A 20,681-nucleotide genomic window follows, 5' to 3' on the forward strand; every position below is an offset into this window, starting at 1 on the left:
TTTTATGTCTAAAACAATACTTTTTTCTTTTAGCAGAAATGGAATTTTATTTCAACCATATATGAAAGCTACACATTTTTAAGGCCATTCAATATCATAGACTTTATACTTAATTACCTCTGAGAAAATGGAGCAAACTTTGAGATTCTTCCACCTTAAAAACATTCTCTCCTACCTACATTCTAACACCCCTTACTCATGTAATATTACCAGGTATGTTGTTAGTAAAAATCAGTAGTACTGGCAAGTGTTTTAAAACAAACATCACTGACTACAAAGATCCTCTACTTAAAATCAGGTCACAAAAAACAAATCCTGCTTTTCAATTAAAACTCAAAAAGGGCCAGGAGCTGTGGCTCACTCCTGCAATCCCAACACGTTGGGAGGCCAAGGCAGAAGGATCCCTTGAGGCCAGCATGTGCAACACAGCAAGACTTTGTCTCTACTAAAAATAAAATAAATGTAGCTGGGTGTGGTAGTGTATGCCTATAGTCCCATGTACTCAGAAGGCTGAGGTGGGAGGATCACTTGAGCCTAGGACTTGGAGGCTGCAGTGAGCCATGACTGCACCACTGCACTTGAGTCTGGGTGACAAAGTGAGACCCTGTCTCAATTTAAAATAAATAAATAAAAATTAAAAAACCCCTAAGAAATATTTGGATGACTATTTTCTTTATACTTCTCTGTATTTTCAAATATTTTGTAACAATTATAAGTCAAGAAAAAATTTTAAGTGTAGACCTAAACTCCAGCTCCATTTTGCAAAATAAGGCATACATTAAAAATTAAGTGCAAAATCAAAATCGATGCTTAGTCTTAAGTTTCACTGTTGTAGTACTTGAAAGATAATGAGTAGAAATTCAGTGACTCAGTGAAAATCAATGACAAATGCTAAACAGACACCCAAAACAAAACAAAAACGCTAATTAAGGAGTTACAATAAAAATCTTTATTTAGGTTTGGTCAGTACAGGTAAGATATACTGGAGTCACAGAGCAATATGCATTAACAGGATACAACAGTTCATAAAAACTGAGTAACTATGCACACAAATTTCTTAAACATTCAGTCACCTAAAGAGAAAATGCACAGATGTATGGTGGAAAAAACTGTATCTAACACTGAAACTACTACAGGACTCCATCAATGAGTCCAACTTTTAGTGATAAAAAACTACTGTACTGGGCAAACTTGGCAGTCATAAACCCACATCTACTCTAACAAGTCTGAATGGTGCATAAGTACAGTAACAGCATGAGGAAGAATGCCCTTACACAGCACAGGTTCTAAACAGACATAGATTTATACAGACGTCATTGTGTTATATTTTAAGGAAAAATTTCCATTTACAATTTCACATTAACTCATATAAAAATAACTTGACCCTACACAAAATGTTCTTTTAGCAACATTCAAAGTAATTAACTGTTACAATTTCCAAAGTGGCAGAGGTATTGAAGCAAAAAAAAGAAAAAATAAAAGAAAAAACAAAGAGAAAACAACAACAAAAAACCAAAACGTACACCCACAAAAAGGCAAATTGTGACAAAAGTTTGCATTAATTTTCTGGACAGTATCCTCTCCCAAATTAAATGACACTGTATAAAAATTTGCTGAAAAAATATTACAAAACTGAACCCTGTACATTTACACTTGAGTCCAAGCCATTCTGAACGTGGCGGGAACCCACAGTTCGGTTACCTTTCCCACTCACTGCTTTCTCCTCTTGAGGGTCATGATTGGAGTCTGTGTCATTTGATTGGTGTGTGAGAGAGTTTTCACTGCCCGTGGGAGAGTCTACACTTTCATACCCCGCACTGAGTTGATTTACGTAACCACTACCTCCTCTGCCAGTTCTCTCCTCTGAGCTGTTGGAGGACTTATTACCATTCCCTGGAGAAGAAGGAAAGTCATCTTCGGTTGTGTTGCCCTCCCTGTGAAATCCAGACCCAGACGTCCTCTGGCGGGAGGAGCTACCATTACTTGGTCCGTTTGTCAGACGACTGCAGTCTTTACTTGTGGCCTCCAACTGTTCTACAGGTTCAGAAGCTGTAGTCCTGCTGGTACTTGGGGCAGAGGCCTGAGACTGCTGCTGCTGGTACTGAGCCAACTGCTGGCGTGTCTCCTTCAGCTGCTGCTGCAGAACGAGAATGGTACTCTGCATACCCTCTACTTCTTCATCAAGCTGGATGATGAAGTCATTCAGTTCTGTGCAAAGGAGAGTCAAACCAAGTTTAATATCGCTTATAACATTGAAAAATGTTTCTTTAGTGCCTGCCACAAAGCAAGGCAGTCAATAAATGCCTAAGTAAACAAATACAATTCTTTTTTTTTTTTTTCTTTGAGACGGAGTCTCGCTCTGTCACCCAGGCTAGAGTGCAGTGGCCGGATCTCAGCTGGGTTTATGCCATTCTCGTGCCTCAGCCTCCTGAGTAGCTGGGACTACAGGCGCCCGCCACCTCGCCCGGCTAGTTTTTTGTATTTTTTAGTAGAGACGGGGTTTCACCATGTTAGCCAGGATGGTCTCGATCTCCTGACTTCGTGATCCGCCCATCTCGGCCTCCCCAAGTGCTGGGATTACAGGCTTAAGCCACTGCGCCTGGCCAACAAATACAATTTTAAAATCGCACTACATTTAACAATTTTGCTTGGAATCTTAAAATATGACTGAGTTTGTTTTGAGGGAAGTCAGATACTTAAAATAATACACAGTTGGCCCTCCACATGCACCCATGGATTCAACCAACTGCAGAAGGAAAATATTCAAGGAAGAAAAAACTGGGTCTATACTGAACATGTACAGATTTTTTTTTTCTTGTCATTATCCCCAAAACAATACAGTAAAACAACTATTTTCATAGCATTTAGATTGCATTAGGTACTGTTAAGTAATTTAGAGATGGCTCAAATGGGAAGATGTACATCGGTTTGTATGTAAATACGACATCATTTTATATGAGGGGCTTATCTGTGGGAGGTCCTGATACCAATCCACCATGGATACCGAGGGCAACTGTATTAAGCAACCAAGTTAAAATTGTTTTAGTCCATCTTGCCATATGCCTGATTACAGCCCCAAAGTTTGACTCACGTTTACCTATGGACCCACTATGGCCAGTCCCCATATTCCTGACCCAGTGCCTTAGTTCCATGCAGCTCTGGCCCTTAAGGACAGCGTGGTCCTCTATAACACTCCAAAGAGGCCCATGTTCTCAACCAAGGACTGTTATACATATAAGGACAAAAGTCACAGGAAATAATTCCTGAAGATTTTGAAAAGGTAGGTGGTTTAGAAGAAATTACTTGGCTACTGATCATCTTTGCAATTAACCTGAGACACTAATTTTCAATTTAAAATTTCAAAGAATCTGGATATTTTCCTTACTAATAATGCACCTTACAGAGAGGAGAGGCTGGGTGCGGTGGCTCACGCCTGTAATCCCAGCACTTTGGGAGACCGAGGCGGGCAGACCACCTGAGGTCAGGAGTTCGAGACCATCCTGGCCAACATAGTGAAACCCCATCTCTACTAAAAATACAAAAAATTAGTCGGGAGCAGTGGCGGGCGCCTGTAATCCCAGCTACTTGGGAGGCTGAGGCAGGAGGATTGCTTGAACCCGGGAGGTGGAGGTAGCAGTGAGCTGAGGTCACGCCACTGCACTCCAGCCTGGGTAACACAGAGTGAGACCCTGTCTTAAAAAAAAAAAAAAAAAACAACAAAAAAAAACACAGAGAGGAGAAACAGGAGAGATGCAGCTACACTTGCACTAAAAAGGATGGAGGCTGACAAGTTTTGTTTATCTCAGCAAATTTAAAGATTAAATCTCTTATTCACTAATAAAATCTTCACAGATACAATCAACTATATTACTTTCAGATCGCTGAAAACTGCCCATGTTTCTAAGATTCACAATTAATGAGAAATGGTTAAAGATATATCTTCCTTTCAAACACTGAATACAAATTTATCCATCTTGTTAAATAATACAACACCCTTTTATCTTTTACCAACTCCTACCCCCGACTAAAAACAAAAACTTAAGAAATTTTGAACAATAAAGAATTAGGAGGGTGGGGATAAACACAATAAAATTATATGGCTTTTTTTGCTGACTCAACTAAAAATGTTTCATTCACAATAATATACAATCACAGGCAGAGGTTAACAATGTAGAGAATCTAACCTATAATATTCATGACTGGCAGTTTTAAAAAGCCAATGCAAAGAGAACTTTTCAACAAAACAAAACAAAACACAACAAAAAAACCCTTACCATCCTGACTGCTTTTAAGCTCCTCACTATATTTCTTCTGTAAAGCCAACTCTGCTTCAAGTTGTGCAATACGTCCCTGGGACAGCTGCCTTCCAAGCTCTTGATTCTCCTGGATAAGCATTCGACACTTCGCCATTAACTTTTTCCCTGTTTGGCTACAAAGGAAAGAGCCATCCATCACAAAATGAAGACAAAACTCTGTCTTTGCTTACAATTATTACAGTGATAGATGTCACACATACAAACATAACTATATCACAGCAGATGCTTCCCCATAATTACCATCTTCTTTTCTGGGACACATCCATCTTCTGCATTTCAGTATTTTGCCAACACAGCAGCAAAAATAAACCCTAAACAAAAAGTGCCCAAACAGCTACACCTTGTTTCTATTATATCAATAATCAATTCTGAAATCCATCTGTTTTCATCTCAAATTATCATCTGAAATGGAAACAAAGCCAGTTTTAACACACACCTTGGCTATACCAATATTATTACACTAAGGAATCTAGTGCTTTATCAGAAAAGTTCTTGAAAAGGTACATGCAACATCAATCACAAATGCTTCTCTATGAAAATCAGTACCTACAAATAAAAATGCATGAGAGTGTATTTATTCTTGCTAGAAAAAAAATTTAATAAGGATTTTCCTTAACAGGAAGTCCTCCAGCATGGGCAACATAGTGAGACCCCAACTCTACAAAAATTTTTTTTAAAAAATTAGCCAGGCACACATGCTTGTAGTGCCAGCCTCTGGAAAGGCTGAGGTGAGAGGATTGCTTAAGCCCAAGTGGTTGATGCTGTGACCATGCCACTGCATTCCAGCCTGGGAAACAGGGACCCTGTCTCAAAAAAGAGGAGGAAAGAGGGAAGTTTATGGTACATCCATCTTCCATAACTCTCAAGAATATATCTATTATATTAATTGAGGCACATTCAACAATTAAGTTTTTTTTTTTTAAGACTTTATTAACAGAAAAGATCATCCTTTTGACACAAAAATAAGACCAGTGGTCACGTACCACAATTCAAACATGCAAATATCTGCCAATCTAGGAGTGTCACACTTTCCACAAATTAGTTCCAAATGCTAGTGGAACCTATGTGCACATACAGAGCAATTGCAAATATGTAATGAAAAGCTCAAATGTTTCCCAATAAAATTTTACTGCTTTTCTTTAGCCTCAGCAATAAAAGGAGAAATTATTTGCTTGTTCTTGTAATTATTTATGAAGACAAGAAGAAAAAAATGATCACTTTTAAAGGGATCTAATAATTGTGATATTTACCTTTGAGACTTGGATAAAGACAGTGTGACATTCTTGTCCTTGGGGTAAGTTCAGAATGACCTTATTGGTTAAAATGTTTTTTAAATTCTAGTCTTTCCTTCTCCTAGTGAGGCTTTCACTTGCCTGACACACTACTTCAGTATGCCTTAGAACTTTAAAAATGAGAGCATTTTGTAAATAATTGTCAGTCTTTGAAGAAGTGTTGCACGGTTCTTTCACCTACAGCATAATTTTTTTTTTTGAGATGGGGGTCTCACTGTGTTGCCCAGACTGGAGTGCAGTGGCGTGATCTCAGCTCACTGGAGCCTTGATGTCCCCAGGCTCAAATGATCCTCCCACCTCAGCCTCAAGAGTAGCTGGGACGATAGGTGTGCACCAGCACCCCCAGCTAATTTTTGGAGTTTTAGTAGAGATGGGGTTTCACCATGTTGCCCAGGCTGGTCTCAAACTCCTAAGCTCAAGTGATCTGCCTACCTCAGCCTTCCAAAGTGTTGGGATTACAGGTATGAGCCACCGTGCCTGGCCTCATGTTTTCTAACCTAATGTAATTCAAGGAAGTTTGTAATTAAGCTTTCTTCCAGAAAATATGTGAAGAGTTAAACCTGGGTTACTACTGCTCAGAGGAGCCGAAGGGTGAAAGGTCACCAGTGAGCATGTGGTAAAGGCTTTATTCTTTCATAACATTATTAGCTGGTGTTCTTGTTCGTTGCAACTGTAGCTCCAGATTTCCACCATTTCCCATAAGCACTCTCAGGCGTTAGCCTCCACTGAACATCCACTTAGAAATTAAACAGTGGGAAAATGAGAGATATGCAAGATTGTCAAAAGCGATGGAATTCCTGCCTATGCGCTCAAAACTATCTTCTTGCAAACTATATCTATTTCATTGGTGTTTACAACTAACCTTCTTATTATATGAATTTTAAAGAGTGGAAAAAGACAACTATAAGAGACATTAATTTGTGACCTGACTTAACCCCATATAAAAATGTCACAAATTCTAATGCAAAAAAGGGGTTCGTTTAAAAAGTCATACCTTTTAATAAATAAATGTCTAAGCTAAGATAATCGTATCACATTTAAAACTAGTGATTACTGAAATAAATTTTAACAAAACCACAGTTTTGAAAAAATAATTTAATTACAAGTAATTGTTTCTGAAATAATTTTTTAAAATTACAAACAAAAAAACCCATTCCTAAAATCAATTAACCCACACACATAATAGAAAGCACGTTGAAAGATATACCTCTAAACACTCTAAAATGTGTGCATTCTCACATGAATGAAATATTTTAACTGAACTGGACAGGTTATTTCTGAGAATCTTTCCTCCTCAAAATTAAAACAAAAAAAACAGTAAAGCGAAGACACACGTGCGCACGCACACACCCCAAAGCAAAACCCATTCCACTACTGGAAATATTCCAGACAGGGGATTGCCTGAGCCATTATTTGTTTCAAATTAGTGATGTATTTATAGTACCTGATATACTCTGGCTTACAGCCAATTTTACAGAAAAAAATCAATTTATAAGTGATTTAAATAAATTATGATTCCTTAATATAATGGAAATACACTATGCAACCATTAAAAATGTAGTAGTCTAGATACACTAAAAAATGGAAAAATGCCGAAGAGACCAACTAAAAAAAAAGGTGCAACTCATCTGTGTTTATGGTATGATCACATTTGTTTAAAATAATATACATAAAATGACTGTATATGCATAGAAATTATCTTGATGATACCCAAGAAAAAGTAATAGCAGTTACTGCTCCTGGAGAACAGAATGAGGATGTCCAGGTAACATCAGAGAGTGACACTCACTTTTCATCTCCCCCTTTCTCTATAGTATTTCAATTTTATATACAAGCATGTATTATCTTATTATTAAAAGAGAAAATTTTAACAATGACAAGAAAAAAACCCATAGAACTCATGACTGTTATCTAAGTGGCAAAGAAAGATGCCTGCTAAATTTGAGTACATGTTAATAATACATTTTATGAATTACTTTTCTACTAAATTCTACTAAAAAGATACTTAGGCCATTTCTACTGTGAACTTAAAATGGCATAAAATATATACAAAAGCGTTAATGCAATCACATAAGCTAATTTCAAACAGATCCGGTTACTTACCCTCCAACCCTCACAAATAGTGAGAATTTTAGAAGCAGGTTTCTTGCTGAAAAGTCACACAAACCACTTCTTCAACCCACCCTCTGCCCCACAATCAGTTCCCTAAAGCACAAACATATATAAGATACTTACAATTGATTTGAATGATTAAGAGAGAACTTAAGTCACCCTTGTTAAAACTGCACTTAAACGTTGGGACAAGCTGGAACATTTATCTTCCACTCATCTTAGACTCCATTATCACCAAGCGAAAATTTGAATTGGTGACTTATAGAATGATCTGACGGAAAAAATTCACCTCCAGGATTGGATGGAAGCATGAAGAAAATAATGCCTCATTTATCTAAATGATTAAATGAATTTACTAGAAATGATCACTATACCTTTTTTCAATTCACAAAATGTCTTACTTAGGCCAGCCCACAGTTCCAACACATTATCTTCTGGCAGGCACCCTGTGAAGCTGTCCCGCAATTACTTTCTACTGCAGTACCCTGGGACAAAGTGTCATAAAAGTAACCAGTGTCAAGTCTCCTTGTCTTTTATGTAGGTCTTTTAAAAATGAGGCACAGCGCCTTTTCCTTCACTTTGAAGAGCACAGCAACAGTATTTCCAAAATGAATCTGCTCTCCACAGGCCCCCCCCAAATTAAAATGTTAGAGTACAACAAAATCATCATAATATTCTTTGAACTTAAAAAAAAAAAAACCAACTATTTCAAGGCACATTTAATTTAATATCAAGAGTGCAATACAAAAGGCCCAAATACAATGAAGGAACACATTCCCCCATTAACACCAACGACAATGCTCTTTTAAACATGTGCCTGTTGAATGTAATGGGGATTTCATAAAATTCACTAAAAAAATAATGCAGTGAGTCTCATCACAGCTAATATCCTTATACAATCTAGTTGTGAAATGAATGTTTATAATGCTTCAAACAGTTTCAACCTGAAGTTTGATACCACACCTTCACGTTTGTACAGTCCTCAGTAAGATAATCTACAGTTTTGCAACCATTCAAAGAACAAACCATTGAATAAAACCACATTGATTAAGGCTCAAGCAAGTAATATAGAGCCCCAAACTAAATGGTTAAATATATGCGCTACTTGTACGGACATCTATTATTTGATTCTCTCGTGACTATTAGAAGTTGGTTCTCAGCAAATAAACCCTTTAAAGGCAAAATTCACCTCATTTGAGTTTTGACCCAGAAGTTCAACAACAATCATGAAGTCCACAGTCTTATTGGCAAAACTGATACACAGTGTCTCTAAGTCACTATGCTCAAGGTTAAGAGCGATGCATATTCCATTTTTACATTTTACTGGAATTTTACATGTTCAATTCATGATTTAAAATCTCTAGGTTTTCATTCCTTCAAACTGTCTGAAGACACAGTGTGCCACAGACTTAAGACTTCTGTTTCTCCCTCTATTTTCTTCAAACAGAAACATTTCTCAAGTGTCTACATGTTCTAGAAGGGGAATTTTTCGGAGGTGGCCACTTCTTCGGAATAGTCCGACGCCATCAGGCCTCTGAAGCAAGGGGAAGGGGAAAAGAAAAAAGCTGAAACACAAGGTTCATCTGGTAAGTTTTACATTAACCATTACAAGCTGGACAGTGTAAGAATGTGGCTTTTTTTGGCTCAAAAAGTCTGAGTCTTGGTGTGGAAACGAGTACTTGGCTGTCCCACCACAGCTTTCTCGTAGTGGGACTGTCAGGGAAGTCTTGACTGGGGAGTATGATTTGTTTACCTATCAGGCGTAAACTTCCAGGCACTCAGTTCATTTTGGGCTTGTTCCAGTTTGTCTTTAGTCTGTTCCAGTTCACCTTTCATTTTTAGGAAAAACAAGTTGATCGCTGGGTCTACCATTGTTGATCTCAGTTGGGCAACGCTCGGCTGCTGGACTTGCTTGAGGTACTGGATTTGAGTCTGTGCAAAGCAAAAGAAACAATTACGACCAAATCAAAGGAAACATACATAAGAAGGTGGGGGAAAACTCCCTCCATTCACTTGATTTACCAACTCTTTCATTAAGTCCTCCCCTCTTTGATCCTGAAATTCTCTAGAAAAATCTTAAAACTTTCTCGAAAAAGTACAGATTAAAAACTATTTGATGAATATGCTAATTACCCCAATCTGATCACTACACATTATATGTATTGAAACATCACTAGTAGTCCTTAGAATATGTACAAAAATTATTTGTCAATTAAAAAATAACTAAGGTTATTCATTTAGGAATTGAGGCCATTTGATTACGTCTCCAAATCTGGATCTTAAAGGGGCTACATACATTTTACTTTACAATCCAAAATTACCAAAAAAACAAACAAAAATCAACATTATATTTACTAAAAATGCTGACAACCCACTGGAAAAAAGCAAAGTTTAAAATATTAATTACCTAAGAGTTAATGAAGTCTTTTGGTTTGCTTATTTTAATTTTTTGCCTATGGAAATTATTCTATGTAAAGTCCCCTAAAAATACATCAGGTGAAAGATTATAACTTAAAATACACATTTGCATTTCTAAAGGAAAAAATATACAGTACTCATAGCTACAAGAGTTGCCGTTACAACTTTATAAAAGCAAAACTATAAGACCTTAAGCCAAAATAAAGTATAATTCATATTTTTTCTCCCTCTGAATAGATTTGAATCATAGAATTGTAAAGCTGGAAAGTAACTAACCTAACCCAAACTGCTTATTTTGAGATTAAATAACCCAACTGTTTAGTTCAGTGCCATAGCTGGGACAAGAACTCTAGTTCTCCAGCCTTCTGATTCCCAGTCTAGAGCTTTTTCCATCACACCGGAACCCTTCTACTTACATATGAAACCTTCAATTTCGACTTCAGTTGTACTATTTACTAGAACACTAAAAATACATTTCTAAAATATGAAATATAGTTATTAGCATTAAATTCATCATTTTCTTCATACTCAAAGTAGATCTGGCCCAAGATCTAACTCCATACTAAGGCTTAAACAGAATTACAGTTGAAATTTTCTAATATAAATTTAGTAAAGGAACAAATATACTAAGTAGTTTGGGAATATATTTGTTCCATTGAGCAAAAATCTACTACAACTGCATAGTCAATGTGAAACCAGCTGCTAAGATAACTTAAGAGAGCAAGAATAAACCATGACTTACAGTGCACTCCACGTACTGACAGGACTGATTAAAACAGTCTACAACACTGACTGAGACTCAGTTACTATTTAGCTTTACAAAGGCCCAATAGTCAACACTTTCAATCATGAAAAGAGAGGTGAATCTGACTAGAATAAATTCCATGTTCTACAGAAGAGAACACTGAGTAAAGTGTTTTCAAAGTTAGTTTTATTCCTAAATCTATTTTGCGTTGGTTGGCAAAAGACTAAATGAAAAATAGAAATACCACTGAGGTGAACAAAAATGATAGATTTTACTTACCAACAAAATAGAATATAGTTAAGAACACAGTATATAGTTAAGACTATAGTAACTATGTGGCTAACTTATGCCTTACACTGAAAACTGACTACTGATGTACTTGGCAAAGACTGCACATAGACAATCAAATAGATGATTTAGTATGCTGGACAAACAAAAGATCTACAAAAACAAATTGACTCCTGAGGATGTATTTTATTTTTTCTAAGCTTAGCTTAATTTGAAACACCAAGAGTAAAAGCAGCAGCTCTGTTTTAAAGGATAAGTACCTAATACAAACCTTTCCACTATTTTTCACTCGCAAGAGGGTAAGAAACCTTCCTTCTCAGGGCCAATCCTTTCAACCATTTGCTTAACCTATTCCCTCCTACCTCCTATAGTACACAACTCTCATTCTTTCTACTCTTTAAATTCAGTTTCTCTCACTTCCCACTTGACAGTACCTCTAGAGCAGGGGTATCCAATCTTTTGGCATCCTTGGCCAACAACCTCTTAACTGCCAAATCTAACGAACAATTTTAAATTCGTATTGTACAGAACTTTATGTACGCCTTTGTTTTAATCACTTTATATTTTGGGGAAGGAGGAGGGAATGCTGGATTTCCTCAGTTTTCCTAACACCACACACTACTCTTCTTTTAAAATTTGATCTTTGTAGGCTCTATCCTAGTGCACTGTTACTCAAACGAGACAAGCCTGAAGCTGTGATTCCTCCCTAGATTTTTTTCATTCCTTCCACAACAGCATCCAAACTAAACAATTCCTATTGACTGTGCCTCCAAAACACCTACTCTGTCCTGTCTGCTATTACCAGTGGCTTAATTTATTTCATCTGGACTATTTTAATAGCCTCGCAATTGGTTTTCTTGCTTAAAGTCCTGTTCCACTCAAATCCATCTTTCATACTCAAGCCAGAGTGATCTACCTAAAATGTGAATCTAAATCTGACCCTCACATACATCTCTTGCTCAAAAATTCTTCAGTGGCCCCCTCTCTTCTAGAATACCCAAGATTCCAGGCCTGATCTCATGTTTTTTCACTCTCACCTGAAACTTCATCCTCATCTGCCATATATAAAATCTTGCCCTTTCCTTGTGATTTTGCTCCTGCTGCCCTGCCCTGTCTGCAAAACCTCACTTGTATTATAACTGGAAGAATAGGAAGTTGTTCAGCTGGCCTGTGCAGGTGACAGCTGTTTAAAGAAAAAAAAAAAAAAAAACCTGGAAAAGGTTAGATTCCATTATAGTTGAAATAACCTTAAAATCCAGGTCGGTCGGGCGCGGTGGCTCAAGCCTGTAATCCCAGCACTTTGGGAGGCCGAGACGGGCAGATCACGAGGTCAGGAGATCGAGACCATCCTGGCTAACACAGTGAAACCCCGTCTCTACTAAAAAATACAAAAAACTAGCCGGGCGAGGTGGCGGGCGCCTGTAGTCGCAGCTGCTCGGGAGGCTGAGGCAAGAGAATGGCGTGAACCCGGGAGGCGGAGCTTGCAGTGAGCTGAGATCCGGCCACTGCACTCCAGCCTGGGCGACAGAGCGAGACTCTGTCTCAAAAAAAAAAAAAAAAAAAAAAAAAAAAAATTCCAGGTCAAGCAGACAAGAGTGATGAGGTATCACCAAAGGCCCTGACCAGGCATAATATGATCAAAACCGCCAGTGTATATAGGACAGATGGAGAATCAGAGATGCATGAATAGCACACACACTGTGATGTGCACACATCAACTATGATGTCAAGAGTAGGAATCTGGAACAGAAAAGGAAAAAGACATTCCGATCCTACGAGATATTACCATCAACACCATCTATTCACAATCTCCCAAGTGCTAGCAGTCTAAAGGTAAGATCCATTTTTCGTGAAAAGGGAAATTTGTTAAAAAACATTCATAAGTAACTGGAGAAAAAAGTATCAGTGGTGTGAGAATTACAACAAAACTGACAGAAACAGAAGAACAAAATGTGGTGAGAAGGTAGAGAAAATGATAATGGGCCAGGTGTGATGGCTCACACCTATAATCCCAACAGTTTTGGGAGGCCAAGGAGTAAGGATTGCCAAAGGCCAGGAGTTCAACCTGGGCAACATAGGGAAGACCCCATCTCTACAAAAATTAAAAAATTAGCTAGGCTTGGTGGCACGTGACTATAGTCCCAGTTACTCAGGAAGCTGAAGTGAGCTATGATTATACCACTGCACTTCAGCATGGATAAGAGGCCCTGTCTCAAGAAAAGGGGGAAATAACAACAAACTAAAACAACAACAAAAACAAAAACAAACAAAAAAAAAAAAAAAAGGAAAGAAAATGATAAAAGCCAGCCTTTAGCAAAGCAAAATGTAAAGAAGTCATTTAGTAAAAAGTGAAAGAGTAAATAGGTACTTTTGTGGAAATTTAAACAATCTCTGTACAGGAAGTAAAAGGACTGTGACTGAGCCTTAAGGAACACTCTATTGGTAAAACAAACAGGAAAAGGACTGTGCCCATAGATTTTTGGTGTCTCCAGTGATCAGAATACTACCTTAGAAAATTTTAATAACACATTAAAAGACTTCAATATGTATCAAATGAATGGAGAGTACCCAAAGAATTGAAGAAACATTCAGATTTTAAAATCAGAAACAAGGATACAGCTGCCTCTAATTATTTTGTATAATTACACTGTAAGATTGAGTCTAAACTACCAGAGCTGGATGATCAATTATGTCACTAGATTTCAGATCTACATAGACATAGTAAATACTACACAGTACACATCAAAGTTCTAACAATTAAAAAGGACACGTTGAAGAAGTTGCTGGCACTAAGAAAAACAGTTCTATACATAGAGGGGACAAGAGAGCAGAGGTAAAGTCATCAGATGGCTTTCCTAACCAGTGAAAGTAAAGCATTAAGGAGCAAATGCTCTTTTATTGATTATACCCTCAGACACCAGGATATCTGAAAAATGTCTGGAATTGATGAACTAATATTCACAATGCATGAAAATTTCAAAACACAACTTAAAACTATTGCCTTCTTGGCCAAAAAAAAAATTTGTTTAAATGAAGAGACATTATCAAAATTTTTCACCTGGTATACTTAAAGCTCTAAGTGTACATACCTATAAAAAAAACCTCTTATATTTAGTATTAGGTGTTTAAAATTAACAAGCAATAAGGCAGACTAAAAACCAATTCCTCAACTAAAGACATTTATATAACTTGAAATACTTACAGTACACTCTTGCATCTCTTGTTCCTTGGTTGCTAGTCGCATTACAAGGATGTTTTCCCTGCGTGCAGACTCCTGCTGTTGTTGCTTTAGTTTTTCTTCAGACTCTCTTAGGCCAGTTACATCATTAGCTGATGATTTAAAAAATAATTATAAATATAATTTTAAGATCAAGTTCAAATACTTCTGTCAAGAACAATTAAAAACTAGGGTCAAAAAATTAATCAAGTCTTTAATTTCCATCCTAACTACTTTTATAACAAGCAAATTATTTCCTGGTCATGACAGCTCATTTAGAAGGCAAGGTGTCATAGTGCTCCATGACTACCAACTGAATTATGTTTTCATAGTTTCATCTATTCCCAACAGAAGACAGGAAACATTTGTGTTTTACAGTATGCACAAAATCCTGATGAGTATGTTTTAACCTATTTAATATAAAAATGCTGTCTGGGCACAGTGGCTCACGCCCGTAATCCCAGCACTTTGGGAGGCGAGGCGGGTAGATCACCTGAGGCCAGGAGTTTGAGACCAGCCTGACCAACATGGTGAAACACCATCTCTACTAAAAATACAAAATTAGCCGGTCGTGGTGGTGCATGTCTGTAATCCCAGCCACTTGGGAGGCTGGGGCAGGCGAATGACTTGAATCTGGGAGGTGGAGGTTGCACTAAGTCCAAATTGTGCCACTGCATTCCAGTCTGGGCGATGGTGCGAGATTGTCTCAAATAAACAAACAAATAAATAATATGATAGTAACTGCTGGACAATTTGTATTTTAAACTTTGAGGCAGGATCTTATTCTGTTACCCAGACAGGAGTCCAGTGGCACAATCAGGGCTCACTGTAGCCTTGACCTCTCAGGCTCAAGTGATCCTCCTGACTCATTTTTTTTTTTTGGTAGAGACAAGGTCTCCCTATGCTGCCTATGCTGGTCTCAAACTCCTGGGCTCAAGTATCTTCCCACCCTGGCCTCTCAAAGCGCTGGGATTATAGGTGTGAGCCACTGTGCCCAGCCTTAATCGTTCATAATGTTCATGATTTCTTTGGATAACACAGTCACGTAAAATTAGAATTTCAGGGTATTAACCCTTCTGAAGTTAGAAAACAATATATATTGGTTTTTATACTCAACAAATAGTATGTGGTTCAAACAGTAAAAACTGAGACTAAAATGGCTTAAAATGATAAACTTTGTTATTTTCAGCAGATTTAAAAAATTTGTAAATATATATTACATATAATTAAGTTATACATATTAATTTAACCTGTCATAAATCTGTTACTAGTTGCTTCTATTTATTTCTCTTCTAGACTAGTAACTCACGCTTCAAGTCAAATTCCTATGTAGAAGGGGTTAGGGACAGGTAAGAAAAGTTTCAAGTAGTTCTGAGTTACTGTATCTATACTCAGAACCTTGCATATAATTTTGCTAAGTCACGCCATTACATGAGTATTACATGTCTGTCTTCTCCAATGACTATGTCTCATTCACCTTTATATTTTCTTGCACCCAAAAGTGCCTCTGTATAGTTCTTATAATAAAACACCAGAAAAATTACATTTGCTTTAATAAAACCAATTACCCTTTTGATTGTAACAACGATCAAAAGGAGATTATTCAGTCTTTAAGAAGCTAAAACTCAAACTTACAGTTAAGATCTGTGTACTTGCCCTCCAAAGCTTGTACATATGCTTCATATTGTTTCCATCTAATAAAAAAAATCCATACATGAGTTGTTATAATAAAATAGCTTTTATTAAATAAACTAGAAGATATCTATAAACTCACAGATTTTAGTAATACTGAGCATTCTGCTGGATGATTTTTCATTTTAAATCCTTTTCTTAGACAGAGTCTCGCTCTGTCCCCCAGGCTGGAGTGCAGTGGCACAAACAGGGTCTGGGCTCAAGCGATATCCCTGCCTCAGCTTCCTGTAGAGCTGGGACCAAAGGCACATGGCTAATTTTTTGTAGAGAGGGGGTCTCACTGTTGCCCAGGCTGGTCTTGAACTCCTGGGCTCAAATGATCCTCACACCTTGGCCTCCCAAACTGCTGAAATTACAGGCCTTAGTCACCACATCCTGGCCCAAATCTAGTTTAACTGATAATAAAGTAGTCCACTCATTATTCCTTCCCATTTTACAGGAAACAGGTAAAAGGAGATATATAGAGAAGGTGTTTTCTGCTGAGAACATGCCAAGCGTGCTCTGGGTGAGATCAAACTCCAGATTTGGTTTGATACTTTGGTATCACTGGTGATGTTCAGGATAATCCTGGATTATAGAAAAAAAATCCTACTGCTACTTTCATATGTTGTCCCCTTAGAACAAAAGGCATATCAGAAATGTGCCTAATTATGTAGAATTGAAGGTTTTTTGGCTCTTTTGTGAAAATACCATGTGACTCTTCTCAAGGTAATATCCATTTCTGCCTGTAAACACAGGGGGAGAATACAACATTTTTCAAGACTGTAATTTAACAATCACATCTAACTGGCAGAAACCTGCATGCCACACGCTATCGGAATACAAGGGCACCGTTTTTCTTCATTATACTTCTCTACCCTGAATATATACACTGCTAAGTCCTCTTAGCAATAAAGATTTTTCCTAGACTTATTAGGCAGTTCCTAATGGAAAGTACCCTGCCCTGAATGTCTGTTCTCCTGCATACTTAAGAGCCATGTTTTCAAGCTGCTCTTCAGGTACAGTTAATTAAAATTTGGCTTTAGAAAACCATTTTATAATCTTAAAAACAGGCTTGCCATGAGTTAATAATGTTACAACATAATGAACAAAAAGGCTCACGCCTGTAATCCCAACAGGGGATTTTTTGGGAGGCCAAGGCGGGCGGATCATGAGGTCAAGAAATCGAGACCATCCTGGCCAACACAGTGAAATTCCGTCTCTACTGAAAATACAAAAAAATTAGCAGGGCATGGTGGCGCATGCCTGGAGTCCCAGCTACTTGGGAGGCTGAGGCAGGAGAATCACTTGACTGGAGGCGGCAGTTGCAGTGAACTGTGATTGCACCATTGCATTCCAGCCTGGCGACAGAGCGAGACTCTGTCTCAAAAAAAGAAAAACCTTCTTAATACCAAACTAATCCACTTTCTATATAAACACTACTGTTAAGCTAAGGTCATGCTTTGTTTTTACGGCACTTACAACCTAGGACACGTACAGTTTACCAAATATTTGGGGATGTATAAGAGAAACGTCTCAGTGGAGACTATAAAAGAACAATTTATTTTAGAAGAACAGAAAAATATAAAAACTGATGCAAGAACATGTATATCACAAGGACAGAAGGTATAGACTAGTTAAATAAGTAGCAGCTGGTTTAAAATCACCAAGGAAATTAAAGAGGAAAAAATCCACCTAAAAGTCTTACATGAGAACTCCCTAAGGAAAGATGTTAAACTGACTGCAAGGTAATAACACTGCATATAATTTAGAAACCTTAAAGGTATCTTAAAATACAACATTTCTATGATTCTTTATTAAGATTACTGACTTTTCCCCTCCTACAGTTAAATCAAGAAAATGACTGCAAAGACTAACCAGAGCAATTATGTAAGAAGGCATAAAAAGAAGTGTACAATGCCAGAGGTAGGGGAAAAAAAAATCATGGCCGGGCATGGTGGCCCATGCCTGTAATTCCAGCACTTCAGGAGGCCAAGGTGAGAAAATCACTTCAGGCCAGGCGTTCAAGACTAGCCTGAGCAACACCTCACCTCTATTATAATTTATATGTACATTATATATATGTATATATGTTGTTTTAACATATGTGTTGTTGTTTTAATAGTTAAACAAACAAAAAACCCAGCATTGAGTAGTAGTGTATCTTAAGTATCTACTTCAGCGTAAGACAGAGTGTTTTAGAATACCAACAATTTAAATTTTATGTGCAAGAAGACAAAGGTATGCAATGGAAACTGTCCTATGTATGAGATTATGGCAAAAAAAAAAAAAAAAAAAAAAGATAAAGTGTTCATAATACAGTAGCTGTGCAAAGGTCAAAGTAGGAAATTGTCACACTGTAGGAAACAACAAAATCTGTTACTCTATCTCACAAAACATCTTTTCTCTCCCCGGCTTTCAGCTTGTTAAAATACTCATTTTATTTTTATCTAAAAGTTATCAAAGCTATAAAACATAGAACATCCTACTTCCTGATTTCTTACACAATCTATAAAGATTATATGCTGTACCTGACAATCTGCTTTTGTAAGACATTTATAAGATAACCACAGAAATTCAGAACTGGAAGTCACCTTTAAAAATAACTTAACCCAACCCCTTCAACTTACAGATGAGAAAATGAAGAGTATGAAGTTAAATGAGCTGGTCACGCTAATAAGAAAAAGTAACCTCACTTCATTAGTAAATTATGTATTTCTTCCACAAATATAAGTTTATCTTTTAGGATTACTTTTTTTTTCAAATGTTAAACACGAAAAGAAAAACTACACAAAACAAGCCATATATTTGTTAAATTTATAGCTTCCTAGTAGTTCTCTAAAGTGTTACGTTTTCCTCAGTGTTAATATAAGAAATAGGTCATAGTATGTTCAAAAAGTACATTAAATTATTTGAGGATGTAACAACATTAAAAACAGTATCTGGCACAAAGACAATTACAGTGTAGAGGCATAATACAATGTTCTATACAAAGATTTTATTTTTGAACAAATAACATTTTACCTTAGAATTAACTCATCTCTTGCCATAACTTTGAAGTCTGTTTCACTCAGTCGAACCTATAAAGAGAATTACAATATGAATTGAGTGATCTTCCTGAAGACATAAAGCTCTATGAGACCTATGAAACATCTCCTGAGTGTGAGATTTAAACAGCTCAGTACATACTTATCACTAAAAAAAGATTATTTCATTACAAAATTTTTTTTTTTTTAAGGTAAACTATTTGTTATCTTAACAATGGGCATCATCATTAGGAATATGCACATTAAAATCCTAGGTATCACCACGCACTGATTAGAATGGCTAAAATAAAAATTAGCGGCAACACCAAATGCTGGTGAGGATTCAGAGAAATTGAAGTTTCCTACACTGCAGGTGAGAATGTAAAACGGTCTCAAAAAGATATACACTACATGATGTCGTTTATATAAACACTCTGAAATAACAATTATAGAAATAGAGATAAACTAGTGGTTGCCAGGGGTCAGGCATGGGGAAGGAGGGGGTAGATGTGGCTACAAAAGAATAACTCAATGAAGTTTTATGCTAATAGTTCAGATATGTATCTCGATTAATGATGGTTACACAAAGCTAGACATGATAAAATTGCATATAGCTCTTCCCCACTCCCCCCACAAACAGTACAAGTATAACGTGAAATGTGCATAAGCTCTGTGGATTGTACCAATGTCAATTCCCTGATTTTCAGTTATTAGAGATGTCTGCTAGTCATGCAAGATGTTAACAATGAAGGAGGCTCAGTGAAAGCTGCACAGAACCTCTCTGGACATTTATTTGCAACTTCCTGTGAATCTATAATTATTTGGAAATAAAAAGTTGAAACAAGGGCATAAGCTGACATGCTTCAAAAATTAAGAAACAGTATATTCACTATACCAAATAAAGGCTGTAAAGGTGAGATACCTCTCCTACTTCAGTATAAAATTAAGGCTTTGGTGGGCATTGTGGCTCATGCCTCCTGCACTTTGGGAGACTGAGGCAGGAGGATATCTTGAAACTCAGGAGTTCAAGATCACCCTGGGTAACATGGCAAAACTCCATCTCTACCAAAAAATACAAAAATTAGTCAGGCGTAGCAGCACACCTGTAGTCTGAGCTACTTTGGGGGGGCAGAGGTGGGAGGATTGCATAAGCTGGGGTATGAGGCCACAATGAGCCAAGATTGTACGACTGTACTCCAGCATGTGCGACAGAGTGAGACCCTGTCTTAGAAAATAAAAAATAAAAAGAAAATAAAGGCTTTATTAGTATTTCCTTATTTTATTAGTATTTTCCTTATTTCACTTAATTTTTTTTCCTTAAAAATGTTTCAAATTGTAATACTAACCAGTAAAATAGTATTACCATAAAATAGAATGGGGGAGACTATCGTAGTGTAATATATTAAAAGGCTGCCAAAGGCAGCTCACGCTTATTATTCCAGCACTTTGGAAAGCAGAGGCAGGTGGCTATCTCTGGAACCCAGGAGTTCGAGACCAGCCTGGGCAACATGGCAAAACCCCATCTCTACAAGAAACACAAAAATTAGCTGGGTGTGGTGGCACGTACTTGTAGTCCCCAGATACTCAGGAGGCTGA

At 37.2% G+C, this 20,681-nt stretch overlaps 1 protein-coding gene and 1 pseudogene across 5 annotated transcripts in view; one reads left to right on the forward strand and one right to left on the reverse strand.

The window, feature by feature from the left end:
- Positions 1 to 934: 934 nt before the first annotated feature.
- WTA (WT1 associated protein) overlaps positions 935 to 20,681 on the reverse strand; it is a 29,651-nt gene continuing 9,904 nt past the window's right edge. For 2 of the 5 annotated variants that reach the window (XM_011758850.3, XM_011758851.2), the window contains exons 3-8: positions 19,084 to 19,139; positions 16,024 to 16,082; positions 14,374 to 14,501; positions 9,474 to 9,652; positions 4,275 to 4,429; positions 935 to 2,208 (exon numbers count right to left, since the gene is read on the reverse strand). In XM_011758850.3, the coding sequence (XP_011757152.1) occupies positions 1,625 to 2,208; positions 4,275 to 4,429; positions 9,474 to 9,652; positions 14,374 to 14,501; positions 16,024 to 16,082; positions 19,084 to 19,139 (1,161 nt within the window). In that variant the 3' untranslated portion in view covers positions 935 to 1,624. Of the gene's footprint in view, positions 2,209 to 4,274; positions 4,430 to 8,424; positions 9,255 to 9,473; positions 9,653 to 14,373; positions 14,502 to 16,023; positions 16,083 to 19,083; positions 19,140 to 20,681 lie in introns of those variants that run through there. The other 3 variants (XM_011758852.3, XM_011758853.2, XM_071096250.1) reach the window with 2 other exon arrangements.
- Positions 12,936 to 20,681, forward strand: part of LOC105492024 (heterogeneous nuclear ribonucleoprotein H2-like) — a 35,000-nt pseudogene continuing 27,254 nt past the window's right edge.

Source organism: Macaca nemestrina, chromosome 5 (genome assembly GCF_043159975.1).
Source record: "Macaca nemestrina isolate mMacNem1 chromosome 5, mMacNem.hap1, whole genome shotgun sequence".
Lineage (NCBI taxonomy): Eukaryota > Metazoa > Chordata > Mammalia > Primates > Cercopithecidae > Macaca > Macaca nemestrina.